Genomic DNA, 21840 nt, shown 5'->3' on the forward strand with positions numbered 1-21840 from the left:
TGCTTCTGAGTATAAGGGCAACTGCCTGGTTGCTAAATGTGCTGTATTAAAACCTTATTTCTTGGGGAAGGGCAACATGCCCTTATCAGGACGTTTGGATAAGAGATCAATATGTACTTTTTACCAGCTTGTTTTTTGGTCCTTTGACTGTTACAGAGATAAAATATATATATATATATATCTGTGTATGAACTAAAGAGGTAAAATGGAATATAACACAAAAAAATAGTCATACTGAGTATATGTGTTCACTATGGTCAAAGCATAGTAAAATACATTAGAATATCAGCATTGATATCTTGAAGGAACATTTGAATTTCAAAAACAAGTGATATGTGAAACTTTTGATAGGTGCCCTGAAGTATATTTTAAGAACTGCTTCTCTTTATTTTGCCACATTTTAAAAAACATAAAAACAACTTTCATGGTATTGCTTACACTCCAAAGCCAGAGAGATATTGTTTAAGTCCCAGCTCTCCCATATCCCAGCTCTGTGGAATAGGGCACTTTATATAACTTCTCTAAGCTTTGATTTCCTCACATTTGAAATCAAGAGAATAATCCCATTTCATAAGATTGTTGTGAGGATTAAATAATATGTGGCATCAAAAGTACCTAGAACAGTTCCATGTTTGGCACATATTTTCGTGCTCAAAAATGTTTATATATATATATATATATTTCTATATCGGCTATTATTTTATATATGGGATAGAATAAACACTTATAAATTAAACACCTGCCATTTTGACAGAGATTGCATTTTTGGAGGAGGATATTATGAGATATCATTTAAAGATATTTAAAAGATTGCAGTTTAAATGAAGCTATCTAAAATATTTACCATCTCTATGTGTTGACATTGAAACAAAAGGCACAGACTGGAGGCAACAGCATTACTTCTGTGTTCCTCAAGGTTAACTGCAATGAGGACATAAGACTGTTCTCATTGAGGCACCGAGCCTATTCTGTGTCTTGCATTTAAGATCAGTGATTGCAGCTGTAATCCAGACCAGTAGAGTCCTTAGAGGCAAAAAGACTGCAAGTAAGCACTTTGGTGGAGTCTTCACGGACAACTTTGGTGTGCTTCTGCAACCTTCAGTTGATTCGGAACAATGCCAGGATTAGAATCACTGAGGCACATCAGACTGAGTGGATTTTATGATGAGTACAACTTGAGTGCCATAGTGAGAACATCAGTCACTCTTCGCATGAGACTTCAATTTTTAGAGATGGAAGGTAGAAAATGAGGTTATTATGAGGATGATAGGGACCCGCTTTTATTTTTTTTCAGCAAGAGAAACCATGCTGGATTTGAGGAAGAGCTTCTTCAATGCCTGAGTGTTTAGATATTATTTACATTGGAACATGTGGTGTCTCTTTGAGGGGAGAATTTAAAATACATGTCCAAGTCATTTTTTAAGTGATTCAGGATCTATTTAGAAAAATGGATTAACTGGTTTCTACCTTTTTTCTTTATTTTTTCATGACGCTATGGAACACTTTAACTTTTTAACTTTCTTGAAGTTTTATTCTTACTTCTTAGATTTATTTTAATTTGTTACAGTTTAAGTTATAAATGATCATTTTATTTTTGCTTTCAGATTATTTGAAGGTTAATTCTATAATTCTCTGACATTTATCAGTCTGTTGATTAAAGAAAGTTTGAGTGTTAGTACTAGTAAAGCAGAATACTTTTTGTACATTCTGAACATCAGGGTTTACTATTCTGTATATGACTGTGAACTGATACCCTCTGTCTGCTTTATCTATAGGGGTGAATGAAGGCATTTACTTTAGCCACCCATGCCGACGTAAAAGCTGTGCTTTAGTAAACATCCCAGCACCATGTGTCAACAAAATGATTTCACACATTGAAGATGTGGAGTCTAAAATACAGGAGCATCTGAAACAGGTAAGTGATAATTAACATGCTAACATTTTTGTAAGCTCTATAGGGCCTATAAGCGTCTGTTACTTAAAGAACCCGGGGAATTATTTTTTTTTTTTAATGATTCTTGGACTACTTTATAGAATCTTGTTTCAGTTACATAATTTACTAATCTAGACATGTTTTTGATAGTGTCATTTCAGAAGGGTGAAATGACCTTATTAAATAGATTTTTTTCCCCTACGTGTTTGTTCTTTATCCACAGGCAATCATGCTAAGTAGTAATTTCCATAGCCAACTTGACTAGTAAATTAAATAGCATTTACATCCTTTTTAGGGACACTAAACTGATTAGATGATTAGCTGAGTAGATTGGTGTATAAAAGGACAGAATGCCCTCTTTAATGGGTTATTTTATTCTAAAGAAATAACAGGTCTGTTAAAAGAGAATATAATGATTCTTCCTTTGTCTTTTTAAACTGATAAAGTTTGCCTTTATTATTCTGAAGGGAGTTCAATCTTGAAATCACTGAAACTTTCAGTTATTTTCAAAGGATGATTTAGGAATGATTAAAAAACATTCTCATACATTTTATTAATATTATGTTTCTAAGCAATTAATGCACAACTGTGCTGCCCAGACAGGAAGATAAGTTTGTCAGAGGTTTGTGCTGTTTCCCTTCCTTCACCACTGTTACTGGATCTGGCTCTGAGAGAGTTCTGATGGGCCCTCATCATGCTTGATCTAGGGTGTAGTTTGCTTCCAGAGGCATTAGAGTGCCGTCTTTAAGATCACAGCCCTTAGAGCCACATGTTCTGTGAACTTAGATGGGAATAGTGATAATAATATTGTGTTAGATAAAGTGCTAGCATATGATATTAGCTATGTGTATTGTTATTTCTACAATATTATCTATATCATTCTGTATTAGTATTATATTTATTTCTGTTGCTTTTTTGTTTCCCCAAACCAGAATACCCCTTCACAGAATGCTTCGCAGGTCACAGGTCTAATGGTGGCCTGGGCCTTGAAGAGTATATTAAAAAGATAGATGAGAATTAATATTAATATGATATGCTGTACACATCACATGTGTTTTAATTAACAATTATGCATGTTGTTAAAAATGATGAAAATACATTCATAGGTATTTTAATAAACAATTATAGTAACTGTACTACAATAGCTATTATAAACCATTGTAATAACTCAAAACTGTTGTTCAGTTGTTAATGTTATGTCTCACTGATAGATGGGGAAATAATAATTTAAAGTAGTTGAGAATCTTGTTCAAGGTCACAACAGAATTGGGATTTGAACACACGCCCTCTTTTATCAAAGCCCATGTTCATTACCCAATCCTGCTTGGGATTCTGAGCAGTTAATGAACTGTTAAACACTATGGGTAATGCGCCAGCTAAAATATTACCTTAGATAAAAGTAATTCACAAAATAAGCTAAGATATTTTATAGCTTATCTTCAGGAAAACTGAAAAACCAGCCTTTTTGTGTAAATATATTATGTAAATGAGCCAGCTGCTGTTAAGTTTGTCCATCCACTCATAGACGTTTAACTGCAATTCTGAATCTTGAAAAGAACATTTTTCAGAGTAGAGTTAGTGTGAACATTTTATCTATATTCGTTTTTGTAAAGAATGAGAAGACATGGAAAAATGATGGAAATAATCACTTGGATACCTTCCTATACAAATAAGAGTTTTTGTTTTATTTTTCTTCCACCTGATTCTCCCAGACTGCCTAGAATAGAGGTAGTTTTATTTAATTTGGAATGATCTCTACTAAATTGAAAATTTCTTCTTCACTTAATCAATACAAGTCATTAAGATGCTACTATGATTTAAAAGAATGGTTTAGACAGAAAGTATTTAGAAATCATTCTTTAAAATATAAAGAATTTATTGTACAAAATAATAACTGTATCATTAATAACAATGATAATAAAGCTAATGTTTTTTAAGTGCTTACTGTATAACATAGGCTGTATTAAACACTTAATATGCATGATTTTATTGAATCTTTATGGAAACCTTGTGAGGTAGAAAGTGCCATTATCCCCAATTATGGATGAGGAAAATGATTGCAAAGGTTGATTTCTCCTTTCTCCCAGAGCTAGCATCCAGACCAGGTGTGTCTGAAACCTATGACCACTCTGTTCACCACTGTACTGAGTCATCTCTATGCCTGAAGGTATGTCAGCTATGAGGACCCAATAACATGAATGTTAAAATGCTTATACTTGGAAAACGTTGCTTTGCTTACACCATATTGTATCCGTTTTTAACTCTGAAACCTAATGTTTGATCATCTGACCCTCTTGACCAAATACTTTGAGTTCTCTCATTCTGTTAATTCTATTTCATTTGAAACTTCAAACCTGACACATCCACCATTTCCCATTCTGTCATACCCATTTTCTTTTACTTCCTTGCCTAAGCAATTCATCTCTTAAAACACTCACCAATTGGTATATTTGGTCCTTTACTTCTTCATCCTGCCATCCTTTTAGTCTGACAAAGTGCCAAATCTAATGAGCTCTCTCTGATGGTCAGCCATCTTCACTCCTACACCCAGGCAGCTGAATAGTGATAGAGAACATTACACAACAATCCAAATTTGAGATATTATGCATTCATGGTTTCCAACCTCAATGGGACCTTTCATAGTGCTCTGAAATTATTCTATTTGTCAATCAGAACTTTCCCTAGTATTTTTTGGTGGCGACTCTAGTCCTCTCTTTTGTTCAGGTTTCCAAATTCTCCACCTCACTACTCAGTCATCTCTTTCTTTTTACTTCCCAAAGAAAATAGGAAATAAAGTAACAGAAATGCCTCAAACCCCTGTTATCTCACCTAATGCACGTCCTTAAATTCCACAAACATAATTCCCTTTGTCCTTCCATGGAAGATTCCCCCCGTCCCAATGGCTCTCCCTTCACCTGTGTTCCATCTTGTGCCTTTGCAAGGATCTTTTTCCATCAGGTGTTGTTCCAACCATCCTATGTTCCAAATCTCCTTTTTTATTAACTCCTGTCAACATTTAAAATATTGACATTTCTCCTGTTTTCAAGAAATTTTTTCATCCCATACATCCCTTTAAATATATCCCCTTTTCACTTTCTCTTCTCATTCCATGAAACATCTGAAAAGAGTTGCCTAAATTTAGTATCTCTGATCCCTCACCTCCCAGTTACCCATTTATTCATTGCAATCTGTATTTGGTCCTCATTATTCTAATGAAAATATCTTCAGAAAAATCACCACTGTTTTTTCTGTTATCTGTTGCTACAAGGGTGTGCGCGTGCACACACACACACACACACAAACACACACACTAAAACTTTGTGGCTAGAACAAGCATTTATTTGGTTACTGTTGAGCAATTTGTTCTGGGCTCAGCTGGATAATTTTGTTGGTTCTTGCCTGGGGCCAATCATGTGGCTGCACATATCTGCTAAGTCAACTGGAAATAGTGGTAATGATGGCCTAGCTCACATGCCTGGTGGTTGGGAGAGTATTTTAAGAGGACAAATCTCAATGGGTAAGTGCTTAATAAAGCTTTGCTTGTGTTATGTTTGCTGAAGTCCCACTGGCCAAAGCCAAGCCTATAATCAGTCCTCTGTTAATCCAGTAGAGTATTAGAGAAAATGTGGATGCCAGGAGACATGATTCTTTGGGAACTATTTATGTAGCAATCTATTAGCTAGTCCATTGGCAACATGATGAACCATCCATCCAAATGCAAACTATAATCACCAGCTCCCAAAAAGTTTTATTCCATAATGGTATCATGCAGATGTCCATGGTCACACATACTGCAAAAGATCTGATGCAGGCAATATTTCTTAGGTGCAGCTTCTTTTTGACCCAGAAATATGTGAATTAAAATGAGAAGTTAAATACTGTTCCTGCATACTTAGCATATAATGGTGAAGCAGGTACAGAATCATCACAAAAAACATTCTCATTTCCATAAGGGGAGGAATGAAAGGCACATAGCTTTCACTAATGCAAAAAATTTTGAAAATTATCAGAGCACATGATGTTAGGTCTACCACACCTGGGACCAAGGAATGTTTCTTGATTTAGGACTCAGTTCTGCTTCCTGGGAATAGTTTCTGAATTTGTTGTTCTCCTTGTCTCTTTAATCTACTCTGAGCTCTTTGCTCTTTGATTTTCATAGTAGACCTGAATAGCTATCTCAGGCTTTTTCCTGTATTAGTCTGCTCATGCTGCCATAACAAAATACCATAAACCTGGTGGCTTAAACAACAGAAATTTATTTTCTCACAGTTCTTCTAGAGCCTGGAAGTCCAAGGTCAAGGTGCTGTCAGGGTTGGTTTCTATTGGGAAATCTCTTCCTGGTTTGTAAGCAGCCTCCTTCTCACTGTGTCCCCACATGGCCTTTCCTCTGTGCCCATATGTTGAGAGAGAGAGCTCTGGTGTCTCTTCCCCTTCTTATAAGAACACAGGTGTTATTGTATAGGACCCCACCCTTGTGACATCATTTAACTTTATCTGCTAATACAGTCACATTGGAGATTAAGGCTTCAACATATGAATTTTGGGGGCAGACAGCTCAGTCCATAACACTGCCATAATAAGCTGGAAGCTCAGAAGCTTTTTTGTATTTTGAACTCTCTCTTGTTTTTTAGTCCAAAATGTTTTAATTCTAAGAACTTCAGGGTTTCATATTACTCTCATTGGGTTTAATCCCACAACTTAAAAGCTGTGGCCATTTTCTTTTTTTTTCTTTAACATAATTTCTTTTATTTAGGTAATTTTTTATATTCTCCTAATAGCATTGGTTTTTTAAAATAAACTTTATTTTAGAACAGATTGAGACATCTAGAAAAATTGGGATGATGATACAGAGATTTCATATATACTTACATTACATAATATCTTACATTAGTGCAGTACATTTGTAGTATGGTACATTTGTTGTAATTAATGAACCAATATTTGTACTTTATTACCAACGGTAGTTCATACTTTATTTTAATTTATTTAGGCTTATTTGAGATGAAATTCACGTAACATAAAATTAACTGTTTTAAAGTGAACAACTTGGCAGCATTTAGTACATTCGCAAAGTTGTGCTGTCACCACTTCTATCTAGTTCCAGGACATTTTCACCACTGCAAAATAAAGCCTCACACACATTAAAGATTTAATCCTCATTTAACTCTCTACTCTGGCCTGGCAACCACAATCTGCTTTCTATTTCTATGGATTTAACCTTTTCTGGAGTTTTTGTATAAAGGAAATCATACAATATGTGATTTTTTGTGTCTGGCTTCTCTTGCTTAGCATAACATTTTCAGGTTCATCTGCATTGTACCATGTATCCGTACTTCCTTTTTTATGGCTTAATAATATTCCACTGTATGTATATACGACAATTTGTTTAACTGTTCATCTGTTAATGGACATTTGGGTTGTTTCTACCTTTTGTCTATTGTAAATATGGCTGAAATGAACCTTCATATACAAGGATTTATTTGAGCACCTGTTTTCATTTCTTTTGGGTATATACCTAGGGGTAGAATTACTTTGTCATATGGTAGTTGTATGTTTAACTTATTGAGAACCACCAAACTGTTCTTCATAGCTCAAATATTTTTGTTCTTGAGTTGTGAGAGTTCTTTATATATTTTGGACTACTAGACCCTAATCAAATATATGATTTGCAAACATTTTCTCCAGTTATGTAGTTTGTCTTTCACTTTCTTGATCATGTTCCCTGATGTACAAAAGTTTTTGATTTTGACGAAGTTCAGTTTATCTTTTTTTTCTTTTGTTGCTCATGCTTTTCTTGTCATATCTAATAATTCATTGCCAAATCCCAGGTCATGAAGATTTACCTTTATGTTTTCTTCTTTGAGTTTTATGATTTTAGCACTTATATTTAAATCTTTGATACATTTAACATATAGGAGACATGTATATCCTTGGAGTCAAAGGTAAGATAATGGTGGATTAAAAATGACTACCCTCCTCCTTTACACCTCCTTCCATTAACAGTCTATTCTCTCAACCTTTAAACATAGACTGGACTTGGGACTTGCTTTGAACAACAGATATGTCAGAAGAAATGTCATATAACTGCTAAACAAAGTGTCAAGAAGCCTTGAAGCTTCTGCTTTCACTCTCTTGGCTGCTGTAAGTTCCCCAGGTAAAGAAGCCTAATCTAGCCTCTTTGAGGATGAATGACCAAGTAGAGAGACAGACCCAAACCACAGCAAGCACAAACCATCAGACTTGTGAGTGAAGTTGTTTTGAACTATTCTATCCTAGCCAAACTGCCAGATGACTGCATTAGTTTGAGGTCACATTAGTGACCAAAAAAACCACACAGCTGAGCCCATCTTACATGGTGACTCACAAAATTATGAGCAAATAAAACGGGGAATATTTATAACCACTAAGTTTAAGAGTGGCTTATTATGCAGCAGTAATTTCTGCATTGTTGAATACGGCACTGAAATGTACAGGCACATGTGCGTGTACACCACATTAAAGTGAGTAAAATGGAAAATTTTATTCTGTGTAGTGTTGAAAATGAAACTGTTGACCACTTTCTCCTTCTGGAAAAACCCCATTTCTATTTTTTTTAAATGTCTTTTGCTAACTTGACTCTAACAGGCTTTATTCCTGCTTTGGTAGATATTCCTTCCAGTCTTCATGGCAGATCATTTTTCCTCTGACCATATGGGAAATACTGGTGTCCCCAGACATGTCCTCTTCTCATTTTACTCTCCTTTTGGATAATACCATTTGAATGTATGTTATTTATGTACTGTATGCTTATACCAATTTGAGATTCCCAGCTCAGATTCCACTTTTTTTATAAGACCCGTATACCCAATGCCTACTGAACATCTTTTTATATATATATCTTTGAAGCACCTCAAATTCAAAACCTATGAAACTAGTTATTTCTTTCTTCTGTGTTCCCAGGTACAATTAAAGGAATATTATTCACCCAGTACCCTAAGCCAGAAAGTTGATTAATTATAATGACTGTTCATTTTTCCTTTATGTAAAATTACTAATTTTTTGGTTTTTTTAATTTAATTTAATTTTTTATATAGCAGGCTCTTATTATTATCTATTATGTATTTTATACATATTAGTGTATATATGTCAATCCCAATCTCCCAATTCATCACACCACCACCACCACCCACCCTGCTCTCCCCTCCTTGGTGTCCATATGTTTGTTCTCTACATCTGTGTCTCTGTTTCTACCTTGAAAACCAGTTCATCTGTAGCATTTTTCTAGATTCTGCATATATGCATGAATATATGATGTTTGTTTTTCTCTTTCTGACTTACGTCACTCTGTATGACAGACTCTAGGTCCATCCACGTCTCTACAAAGGACCCAATTTTGTTCCTTTCTATGGCTAGGTAATATTCCATTGTATATGTGTACCACATCCTCTTTATCCATTCATCTGTTGATGGGCATTTAGGTTGCTTCCATGACCTGGTTATTGTAAATAGTACTGCAGTTAACATTGGGGTGAATGTGTCTTTTTGAATTATGGTTTTCGCTGGGTATATGCCCAATAGTGGGATTGCTGGGTCGTATGGTAGTTCTATTTTTAGTTTTTTAAGGAAACTTCATACTGTTCTCCATAGTGGCTGTCTCAGTTTACATTCCCACCAACAGTGCAAGAGTGTTCCCTTTTCTCCACACCCTCTCCAGCATTTGTTGTTTGTAGATTTTCTGATGATGCCCATTATAACTGGTGTGAGGTGATACCTCACTGTAGTTTTGATTTACATTTCTCTAATAATTAGTGCTGTTGAGCAGCTTTCCATGTGCCTCTTGGGCATCTGAATGTCTTCTTTGGAGTAATGTCTCTTTATGTCTTCTGCCCATTTTTTGATTGGTTGTATTTTTTTTAATACTGAGCTGCATAGAGAATGTTTTTTAGTAAGAATCAACCAATTACAGCCCATGGGCCAACTTCAGCCCAAAGCCTGTATTTGTAATGTCAATGAGCTTAGAATGCTGTTGACATTTTTAAGGTTTGTAAAGAAAAACAGAAAAGAACATGTAACCTGTTGATCTATGAAGAGTAAATATTATATGCTTTTGAAAAAAAAATATTGAGCTGCATGAGCTGTTTATATATTTTGGAGATTAATCCTTTGTGTGTTGATTCATTTGCGAATATTTTCTCCCATTCTTAGGGTTGTCTTTTCATCTTGTTTATGGTTTCCTTTGCAGTGCAAAAGCTTTTAAGTTTCATTAGGTCCCATTTGTTTATTTTTGTTTTTATTTCCATTACTCTAGGAGGTGGATCAAAAAAGATCTTGCTGTCATTTATGTCAAAGAATGTTCTTCCTATGTTATCCACTAAGAGTTTTATAGTGTCCAGTCTTACATTTAGGTCTCTAATCCATTTAGAGTTTATTTTTGTATATGGTGTTAGGGAGTGTTCTAATTTCATTCTTTTACATGTAGCTGTCCAGTTTTCCCAGCATCACTTATTGAAGAGGTTGTCTTTTCTCCATTGGATAGTCTTGCCACCTTTGTCATAGATTAAGTGACCATAGGTGCGTGAGTTTATCTCTGGGCTTTCTATCCTGTTCCATTGATGTATATTTCTGTTTTTGTGCCAGTACCATAGTGTCTTGATTACCTTTGCTTTGTAGTGTAGTCTGAAGTTGGGGAGCATGATTCCTCCAGCTCCATTTTTCTTTCTCAAGATTGCTTTGGCCATTCGCAGTCTTCTGTGTTTTCATACAAATTGTAATATTTTTTGTTCTAATTCTGTGAGAATACCATTGGTAATTTGATAGGGATTGCTTTGAATCTGTAGATTGCTTTGGGTAGTCTAGTCATTTTCACAAGATTTATTCTTCCAATCCAAGAACATTGTATATCTCTCCATCTGTTTGTGTCATCTTTGATTTCCTTAATCAGTGTTTTATAGTTTTCTGAGTACAGGTCTTTTACCTACTTAGGTAGGTTTATTCCTAGGTATTTTATACTTTTTGTTGCAATGGTAGATAGGATTGTTTCCTTAATTTCACTTTCTCATCTTTCATTGTTACTGTATAGGAATGCAAGAGATTTCTGTGCATTAATTTTGTATCCTGCAACTTTACCAAATTTATTGATTATCTTTAGTAGTTTTGGGGTGGCATCTTTAGGATTTTCTATGTATAGTATCATGTCATCTGCAAACAGTGACAGTTTTACTTTTTCTTTTCCAATTTGTATTCCTTTTATTTCTTTTTCTTCTCTGACTGCCATGGCTAGGACTTCCAAAGCTATGTTGAATAATAGTGGCAAGAGTGGTCATCCTTGTATTGTTCCTGATCATAGAGGAAATGCTTTCAGTATTTCACCATTGAGAATGATATTTGCTCTGGGTTTGTCATATATGGCCTTTATTATGTTGAGGTAGGTTCCCTCTATGCCCACTTTCTCAAGAGTTTTTATCATAAATGGGTGTTGAATTTTGTTAAAAGCTATTTGTGCATCTATTGAGATGATCTTATGGTTTTTATTCTTCAGTTTGTTAATATGGTGTATCACTTTGATTGATTTGTGTATATTGAAAAATCCTTGCATCCCTGGGATAAATTCCACTTGATCATAGTCTGTGATCCTTTTAATGTATTGTTGGATTCTGTTTGCTAGTATTTTGTTGAGGTTTTTTGCCTCTATGTTCATCAATGATATTGGTCTGTAATTTTCTTTTTTTGTAGTATCTTTGTCTGGTTTTGGTAGCAGAGTGTTGGTGGCCTCGTAGAATGAGTTTGGGGGTGTTCCTTTCTCTGCAATTTTTGGAAAGAGTTTGAGAAGGATGGGTGTTAGTTCTTCTCTAAATGTTTGATAGAATTCACCTGTGGAGCCATCTGGTCCTGGACTTTTGTTTGTTGGAAGACTTTTAATTACAGTTTCAATTTCATTACTTGTGATTGTTCTGTTCATATTTTCTAATTCTTCCTGGTTCAGTCTTGGTAGGTTATAACTTTCTAATAATTTGTCCATTTCTTCCAAGTTGTCCATTTTATTGGCATAGAGTTGCTTGTAGTAGTCTCTTATGATGCTGTGTATTTCTGCAGTGTCCCTTGGAACTTCTCCTTTTGCATTTCTAATTTTATTGATTTGATTCCTCTCCCTCTTTTTGTTGATGTGTCTGGCTAAAGGTTTATCAATTTTGTTTATCTTTCCAAAGAACCAGCTTATAGTTTTCTTTATCTTTGCTACTGTTTTCTTTGTTTCTGTTTCATTTATTTCTGCTCTGATTTTTATGATCTCTTTCCTTCTACTAACTTTGGGTTTTGTTTGTTTTCCTTTGTGTAGTTCTTTTAAATGTAAGGGTAGATTGTTTGAGTTTTTTTTTTTGATTCTTCAGGTAGGATTGTATTGCTTTAAACTTCACTCTTAGAACTGCTTTTGCTGCATCCCATAGGTTTTGGGTCACTGTGTTTTCATTGTCATTTGTCTCTAGGTATTTTTCAATTTCCTCTTTGATTTCTTCAGTGATCTCTTGGTTATTTACCAACGTATTGTTTAACCTCCATGTGTTTGTGCTTTTTACATTTCTTTTCCCTTGTAATTTATTTCTAATCTCATAGCATTGTTGTTGGAAAAGATGCTTGATATGATTTGAGTTTTCTTCAATTTACTGAGGCTTGATTTGTGACCTAAGATGAGATCTATCTTGGAGAATGGTCCATGTGCACTTGAGAAGAAAGTGTAATCTTCTGTTTTTGGATGGAATTTCCTATAAGTATCAATTAAATCTATCTTTTCTACTGTGTCACTTAAGGCTTATGTTTCCTTATTAATTTTAAGTCTGGATGATCTGTCGATTGGTGTAAGTGAGGTGTTAAAGTCCCCCAGTATTATTGTGTTACTGTCAATTTCCTCTTCTACAGCTGGTAGCATTTGCCTTATGTATTGAGGTGCTCCTATGTTGGGTGCATATATATTTATAACTGTTATATCTTCTTCTTGGACTGATCCCTTGATCAATATGCAGTGTCCTTCCTTGTCTCCTGTACCATTCTTTATTTTAAAGTCTATTTTATCTGATACGAGTATTGCTACTCCAGCTTTCTTTTGATATCCATTTGCATGGAATATCTTTTTCCATCCCCTCCTTCGCAGTCTGTATGTGTCCCTAGGTTTGAAATGGGTCTCTTGTCAACAGCATATATATGGGTCTTGTTTTTGTATCCATCCAGCAAACCTGTGACTTTTGGTTGGAGCATTTAATCTGTTCCCATTTAAGGTAATTATCGATATGTATGTTCCTATTACCAATTTCTTAATTATTTGGGGTTTGTTTTTGTAGGTCCTTTTCTTCTCCTGTGTTTCCCACTTAGAGAAGTTCCTTCAGCATCTGTTGTAGAGCCGGTTTGGTGGTGCTGAATTCTCTTAGCTTTTGCTTGTCTGTAAAGCTTTTGATTTCTCTGTCAAATCTGAATGAGATCCTTGCTGGGTAGAGTAACCTTGGTTGTAGGTTCTTCCCTTTAAATCACTTTAAATCACTTTTCACTAAAATTACTTTAAATATATCATGCCACTCCCTTCTGGCTTCTAGAGTTTCTGCTGAGAAATCAGCACTTAACCTTATGGGAGTTCCCTTGTATGTTATTTGTCATTTTTCCCTTCCTGCTTTTAATAATTTTTCTTTGTCTTTAATTTTTGTCAATCTGATTACTTTGTGTCTTGGCATGTCTCTCCTTGGGTTTATCCTGCCTGGGACTCTCTGTGCTCCTGGACTTGGGTGGCTATTTCCTTTCCCGTGTTAGGGAAATTTTCAACTACTGTCTCTTCAAATGTTTTCTTGGGTCCTTTCTCTCTTCTCCTTCTGGGACCTCTATAATGTGAATGTTGGTGTGTTTAATGTTGTCTCAGAGGTCTCCTAGGCTGTCTTCATTTCTTTTCATTCTTTTTTCTTTATTCTGTTCCATGGCAGTGAATTCCACCATTTTGTCTTCCAGGTTGCTTACCTGTTCTTCTGCCTCAGTTATTCTGCTATTGATTCCTTCTAGTGTATTTTTCATTTCAGTTACTGTATTGTTCATCTCTGTTTGTTCTTTAATTCGTCTAGATGTTTGTTCTGTAATTCTTCTAGGTCTTTGTTAAACATTTCTTGTATCTTCTCGATCTTTGCCTCCATTCTTTTTCTGAGGCCCTGGATCATCTTCACTATCATTTTTCTGAATTCTTTTTCTGGAAGGCTGCCTATCTTCACTTCATTTAGTTCGAGTTTTATCTTGTTCCTTCATCTGGTACATAGTCCTCTGCCTTTTCATTTTGTCTATCTTTCTGTGAATGTGGTTTTTGTTACACAGGCTGCAGGATTGTAGTTCTTCTTGCTTCTGCTGTCTGCCCTCTGGTGGATGAGGCTATCTAAGTGGCTTGTGCAAGCTTCCTGATGGGAGGGACTGGTGGTGGGTAGAGCTGAGTGTTGCTCTGGTGGTCAGAGCTCAGTAAAACTTTAATCTGCTTGTCCTCTCATGGGTAGGGCTGAGTTCCCTCCCTGCTGGTTGTTTGGCCTGAGGCAGCCCAGCACTGGAGTCTACCAGGCTCTTTGGTAGGACTAATGGTGGACCCCGGGAGAGCTCAGGCCAAGGAGTACTTCCCAGAACTTCTGCTGCCAGTGTCCTTGTCCCTGCGGTGAGCCACAGATGCCCCCCATTTCTGCAGGAGACCCTCCAACACTAGCAGGTAGGTCTGTTTCAGTGTCCTATGGGGTCACTGCTCCTCCCCCCTGGGTCCTGATGCACACACTACTTTGTGTGTGCCCTCCAAGAGTGGAGTCTAGGTTTCCCCAGTCCTGTCGAAGTCTTGCAATCAAATCCCGCTAGCCTTCAAAGTCTGATTCTCTGGGAATTCCTCCTCCCATTGCCAGACCCCCAGGTTGGGAAGCCTAATGTGGGGCTCAGAACCTTCACTGCAGTGGGTGGACTTTTGTTGTATAATTGTTCTCCAGTTTGTGAGACACCCACCCAATGGTTACGGGATTTGATTTTATTGTCATTGTGCCCCTCCTACCATCTCATTGTGGCTTCTCCTTTGTCTTTGGATGTGGGATATCTTTTTTGGTGAGTTCCAGTGTCTTCCTATCGATGATTGTTCAGCAGTTAGTTGTGATTCCAGTACTCTCGCAAGAGGGAGTGAGTGCACGTTCTTCTACTCTGCCATGTTGAAGCAGTCTCCTACTAATTTTTTCTGATTCCACCTCTAGAATGTGTCTCAAATGCAGACAGTTCTTCCCATCCATACTGTAGGATCTTCATTCAGGCCATTCTCATTTTTGCCAATGTTACTGTAAGAGCCCTTCACTGGTACCTCTGCTTTAGTCATTTCCTCCTCCCTTCCTTCTTCCATAAAATAGGCCATATGCCTTCTCTTTTCTAAATGTATTGTTGCCAGTAATCTGCCTAAAACCCTCGTCTGAATGTCTCATGTTATTTCATATTCCTTGGCGTGACATAAAAGTCCTTTATAAAATAATATTTACTCTTAAGCTTCATGTCCCTTCATATAGTCTATTTTAGCTTTGATTAACTCTCTTAACCCTGGACCTTAACCCATGTATCTTCTTTTATCTCTGTTTAACCCTCATTTCTTCCCACAAACTACCTTTGCCCTCCAAAGCTTTGGATAGCTCTCTTCCTTCCCTTGAATCTCATATGTCATTTTACTGACCAAATTAGCACAGTATATTTTATTTGTTTCTTCATATCTCTCTGTCCTATGTGATTATAAGATCTTGGAAGTTAAAGTCTATTTATAATTCACCACTAACCATAGTACCTAATAAAACCTGGCACATTATAGGCATTAAATACTTCTGAATGAATGGATTCAGGAATGATTTTTTAAAAATTATGTCAGGTTTTGCACATGCTTTTAAATGCATGGGAAGGATGTACTTGTTCTTAAGTTTAAAAATAACTTTGGCATGTTGTTTGATAAATATTGCCTATGCTTTCAAGATGATTTGGACTTTTGAATAGGGTAGTTATAGGAAACCCCCTATTGACTGTGAGTTCAAAAGTATGAGTAGTTTTTTCAGATGAAAGTAGGTCACAGTTGTGGGAGATAGTATTCAGCGTTAGTATTCACATCTACAAATATACAGTAAAAGGGAGATTCCCAACATGAAGTTAATTTTTTCGAGTAGAAAATATTTAGAAGATTTTATGAATACTTTCTTTGTCTTAAGAACTTAAGTGGCATTTAAATATTCAAAATATTTGGTAATAATTGCCAATAAAAATATGGATTTAAAAAAATCAGGGTCAGTTAGAATGTTACATGTATCAATCAGGAATTTGTGGGCAATGTGGTTTAGAGCTATAAGTAAATAAAATATTTTATTTCACTCATAATTTGATGACTCTTACATATTTAAAGTATGTCCAATTTGACATTTTTAGTCCCCCCCTTTTGTTTCTCTTTGCTCTTTGAAAGAGACAGAAATAGGAAATGCATAGGATTTTGTGGTTAGTTGGGAAAAATTGATTATATTATAAGTTATAATCAATATTTCTAAATATCTCAAATATTTATGGTAATAAGTAATATTCTAAGCTTAATAATAACAGAAATTTTATTAAAATTAATTTAAAGTGATTTTGAGAGATTTCTAAGACTTGTCTAAATATTTCAGATAGGAAGCTATACATGGAAAACTCAAATTTTCCTCTGGTATTGTAGGCCTTCCCAATGTGAACCATTTAAGTATCCTGATAATAAATTTTACCTTCTACCATCAGATCAAAAACTGATTAAAATAATTTTTCTTTATTGCTTTATCACTTACCTCTACAAAAATGTTGTGAGGGTCAGGAGTTCCCTGGTGATCCAGTGGTTAAGACTATCTTCCAATGCAGGGGGTGTGGGTTTGAACCCTGGTCGGGGAGCTAATATCCCACATGCTTCATGGCCAAAAAACCAAAACATAAAACAGAAACAATATTGTAACAAATTCAATGAAGTCTTCAAAAAATGGACTATAAAAAAAAATGTTGCAAGGGTAAGTTTTTCATCTTAATATATTTCTCCATACCAAATATAACTCTATTTCTAAAAATTTAGGTAGCATGTTTTTATCATTATAAAATACATCATTTTCTGTATCATAGAAAATGTGCTCTTAAGAGGATCAAACAGAATATTAATTAAGCATTACTCACTCAATTAAGCATTATTCACTTTAAAATTTGGGACAGTTATGTCACAGTACATTAAAATGTCTCTTAACCAATTTCCTTTCTTGTGATACTTCAGCTTCAAATGACTTCTTAGAACTAGTATCACATAAATTAGCCTGATTACAAGTATCTGCACTATGTAGGACTCTTGAGTTTCCATGATCAAGTGATGTCATTTTTCCCAATTATTAATTAGTTTAGCATCTATTAATATACTCATCAAATGTTCATTCTCTTCTCTGCCTGTTTATCATTTACCATTTTCTTTCTGGTTTATTTGTAATTTCTCGTTGACTTGTAGGAATAAAGGATTATCTTTAGTTTGTTGTGTAGGTTTTAAACATATTCTGTCATTTGATTTGTCTTTTTATGTTATCTTTTATTTTTAAAAAGTTCTTAATTTTAATGTACTTAAATTTATCATTTTCCCTTTATTTTAAGTGTTTTGGAACTTGTTTAAGAAATTTTTCACTATTTCATACAAAATTTTTCCTTTATTTTAAAATTTTGAAGTTTTTTACTTCAGATTTAATTGTTTAACAATGTGAATTTATTTTATGTGTGAGAGAATGGAATAGGTAGTTATTTTCATTTGTAAAAATATGGAAAATTATTTTTATCAACATCAATTTTATTGCAAAATCCAGTCATTTCTTAGAAATCAGCTATATCTCATCAATCATATATCAAGTTTTTATATATGAGTATATTTATTTCTGGCTTCTTTGTTCCACTGGTTAATTTTATCTTTCTATTATAATACCTCCTTTTACTAATTTACATGCTTTATAATATGTTTTGATATGGTAGTTCCTTCTTTTCTTCCTTTTTTAAACTTTGACTATTCTTGGTACATATAAATTTTAGAATAAGCTTGTTATGTTACATGCAAACAGCCATTGAGATTTCAAACAATTGCATTCATTGGTTTTTTCTTATGCAGGTGAATTTAGTCTCTCCAGGGTTTTTTTTAAGATTCCATTGAGTCTCTTATACTATTGGCCCAAGAAAATTCCGGCAGTATAGCAAATACCAAAATCTGTTTAGAAGAGAGAACTGAGTAGGAGGTAATGGGGAAAATGGGCAAATTAACAAAAATTTCATGCTAAAATACTGGTTTTATAACATTTGTATATATAATATTCATTTAATGTATATCTGTGAGTATATAACTGTGTCTATAGATATAGATAAATATATGGATAGATCAATTGTCACATATAAGTAGAACATCTTATCCTTTCTGCCCATTTGCATTAATTTTTTGTTAATTGCTGTTCATGTAGTTTTCCCATTTTTTTCCTTGTATTGTTATTTCTTACATATTTATAGAAATAGTGATAGATATCTCTTATCTTTTGTATTAGTTGTAAATTGTTATACTGCTTGTACTATCCTTTTAACTTATTTATGGTAGCTTTTTCATAGAGACATTAGTATGTAGACCAATCTGTTATCTGACAAATTCTGGGATTTTTGTAATGTTTTAAAAATTCTTCCTCATATTAAGATTAATATTTTTAATTATTTCTAATACTTTTTTTTACATTAAGTTTCTTTAACCTTCTGAAGTTTATTTTTTTATTGCATGAGGCAGATATGATACTTTATTCTTAGTTATTTGAATTATCCTAATATTATTCATTCATTGTCCATCTCCATTTTAATTTGAAATGGAAATTTTATAATAAACTAAACTCATATATATGGGTAATAAAATGATTACTTATTTTAGCCTATTTTATATTTGGATAATGACACTCATGCTAAATTTCACATTTGTCTTTTTTAGTATTGTGGAGAAAAGATATATATGCCTGGAATTTATTATTATATTCAGTTTAAATTTTCTTATTTTTCATACTATAATCTTTCCTCAAATATTTGGATACTCTTTTGTCCTTGTATCTATAAATAATGGACCAGACTGATTACTTGTTGCTAGCATAAGTTTTTGTTGTTTTTTTGTTGCAGTTATTATTTGTTTGCTTTTTAGAAGCTGTCAGGGTCTGCTTACATCTATGGTTTTATGCAGTGTATAAAAATTTTACTCAGGCTCTTTGTAAATAGGAGGTAATATGTTTAGGCAAGAAAGTTGTGGGCCTTTTCTTTTGCCTTAATAAGCTTACTTTTGAGTTTGTAGCCCCTTAGAATCTTTTCCCTCATTGATAAATCTGCTTTTATTTTTCCTCACTCACCTGTTTGGTTCTATTTAAGATTCTGCTAGTTATGTAGGTCCTGTTTTGTTTCTCTCTAGAACCATAACTTCTATTCTTAGATAGCCTCTCCATCTTAGGCAGATCTCCAATGTGGTTAGAGAATTCTTCTCATAGTAATGACTAGAAGGTAACTTCTCATCCATGTATTCTGGGTTCTTGGGATAGAAAGCAGTTAAGACTGGACTGGCCCATCTCATCACAGGCAGCCCTTTAATTATTTACTTTGCCTATCACCTGGTTATTCTAACATACTGGGAATTTCTCGTGGGTTCCACACAGAAGCCTTTTACCTCCCCTGAAATGGTTTCCACTTGTCTCTTCTTAGTTATACTTTTCTTTGCTCTGTTTTCACTATCAGTCTCATCTGATTACTCTGTTTTGGGGAACTCTTCTCAAATATACATTCCAATGATTTTATTGACATACCTATATATTTTTTCCCAGAAATTTTGGTATGGTATGGGAATTGGGGAAAAGTAATCATGTATCTTCAATTTAAATTCTTGAGTTGGAGATTGTCAATGAAACGCACAACATTCTGACTGTATATTCCTTGTGTTCTTGTTAATTTGTGCCCCTTAGAGCCAAGGTAGTGTTAGAATATATCTGTAGAACATGACTTCTACCAAGGAATTTATAGTCCTGAAGAGGGATATTACTCTGAAAAACTAAATATTTGTGAACTTACATGTAATTATGTGTTTTCCACTTTTTGGTAATATATTAGATATCATGCACTTATGATTCTGTGGAAAGTCTTTTAGGAATAAATGGCATTTGAAGTGACCCCTGTTGTAAAGGTAAAATTTAGAAACAGATAAAAGATGAGAACAATTAGGTGGGAGTAATAATAAAAGGACTAGCTAAGGTAAGTATATAGCTGTTGTGGAAACAACAGAGTATAATTTGACAAAAATAGAATGGGGAATGTGAAGTAGAGTATTTGTAATTTTGTCAGTGAGTTTAGGTGTGAGTTAAATTTACTATTGTCTTTTAAAAAAATTTTTATTTAATTTATTTTTTTATACAGCAGGTTCTTATTAGTTGGGAGGTGGTGGTATGATGAATTGGGAGATTGGGATTGACATATGTACACTAATATGTATAAAATGGATAACTAATAAGAACCTGCTGTACTATTTTTTTAAGATGTTAAACATTTGATTTTTTATTGAGATCTTTTATTTTGACAGTTTGAAACATCTTTGGAAGAATGGTAAGAACCTTTCGTGCTTCCTTTATATTTTTTATGCTCAAATTTTGATGATTAATCTGCTGTAGATGAGTTTATTTCAAAAGGGAAAATTGAAAGCAGAATTTTTATATTAGATATTAAAATTTATTTTTTAAAGTATAAGAATTAGGATGTCTCTGGAAATAGCAGAATAGGGATTTCCAGGGCTCTGTCCTACCATAAAAACAACTGTAAATTTGGCAAAACTTTATGAGAATCAACTTCTGCAGAAATGTGGAATCTAATCCAAAACTTACAACAACAAGGGAAAAAGTTAAGGAAGAAAGAGTTACTACATTGCATGAAGGAGGGACTGTGGCTAAATTGCCCACTTGCCATCCTCCAGCCCTCAAATCAGTGGTGGCCATGAAGCAAATAGCCTGACTTGTGGTGCAGATTGCTAGTGCCAGAAGGAACAGTATGGACCTTATTCTCAAAGAAGTATGGTTCAGTGTTTTGATAAGTCTGATGACTCCCTGAAGGACCAGCACAAAGGATTGTCTTTGTTTTTTCCTGACTAAGAGCAATCACAGAGCTAGAACCACTTCCAGTCAGTGTTTGCTGAAAGTATTTAAAGTCATATATTTACCACCAATGTCTGAGGCTGTGGATTAGTCAGGACAAGCATTAAAAAGATCAAAATGCCTGGGAATAAAGAGTTTGGGAAAAGAGATACATGGGGGAATAGGGTTTTTCAATGCTCTCATATATACTACAGAATTAAAAAGTGCACACATATGAACAGTGTTGGACACATGCTCAGGAAGGACCAAGAAAACTTAGTCTTTTACCTCTGGCTAACCTTTAATATCTGCACAGGTAAGAATTGAAGGTAGAGGCAGAGTCGTAAGCAGCCTGGATAAACATTAAAGGAGTACTCCAACTCGGAGCCAGTTTGCTAAGATTGGGAGTGTATATTTTTCCTTTTTTCCTTTTTGCTTTTTTCGGCCCCAGGTATTTAAGGTAACTTGGACAAAACTCAAGTTCACCAGTAAGCTAATGAAACACTTCAATGGCCACAAATGAAAAAGAATACAGATATTACAATAAGTGTTTAAAAGAATCACTAAGGAAATAAAAACCCACCTCAAACAGCAAAAATAAACCCAGTAGAAGGAGGGTAATTTTATATCCATATCACATTAAAATACTCAAAATTTCCAGGTTTTTACAGAAATTATGAGGCAGGGAAAGAATAAAAGAAAATTTGCCCCATTAACAAGGGGTAAAAAGAAATGAAGGAAACTGGCTCTGAGAAAGCCTAGACA

At 34.5% G+C, this 21840-nt stretch overlaps 1 protein-coding gene across 1 annotated transcript in view; it reads left to right on the forward strand.

The window, feature by feature from the left end:
• The window catches only part of CCDC178 (coiled-coil domain containing 178), a 383416-nt gene that overhangs the window by 11068 nt on the left and 350508 nt on the right, over positions 1-21840 (forward strand). Inside the window, exons 3-4 of the mRNA XM_059039646.2 lie at positions 1776-1915; positions 20532-20554. Coding sequence (XP_058895629.1) covers positions 1776-1915; positions 20532-20554 — 163 coding nt within the window. The remainder of the gene's footprint in view (positions 1-1775; positions 1916-20531; positions 20555-21840) is intronic.

The sequence above is a fragment of the Kogia breviceps genome, chromosome 15, assembly GCF_026419965.1.
Source record: "Kogia breviceps isolate mKogBre1 chromosome 15, mKogBre1 haplotype 1, whole genome shotgun sequence".
Taxonomy (NCBI): Eukaryota; Metazoa; Chordata; class Mammalia; order Artiodactyla; family Physeteridae; genus Kogia; species Kogia breviceps.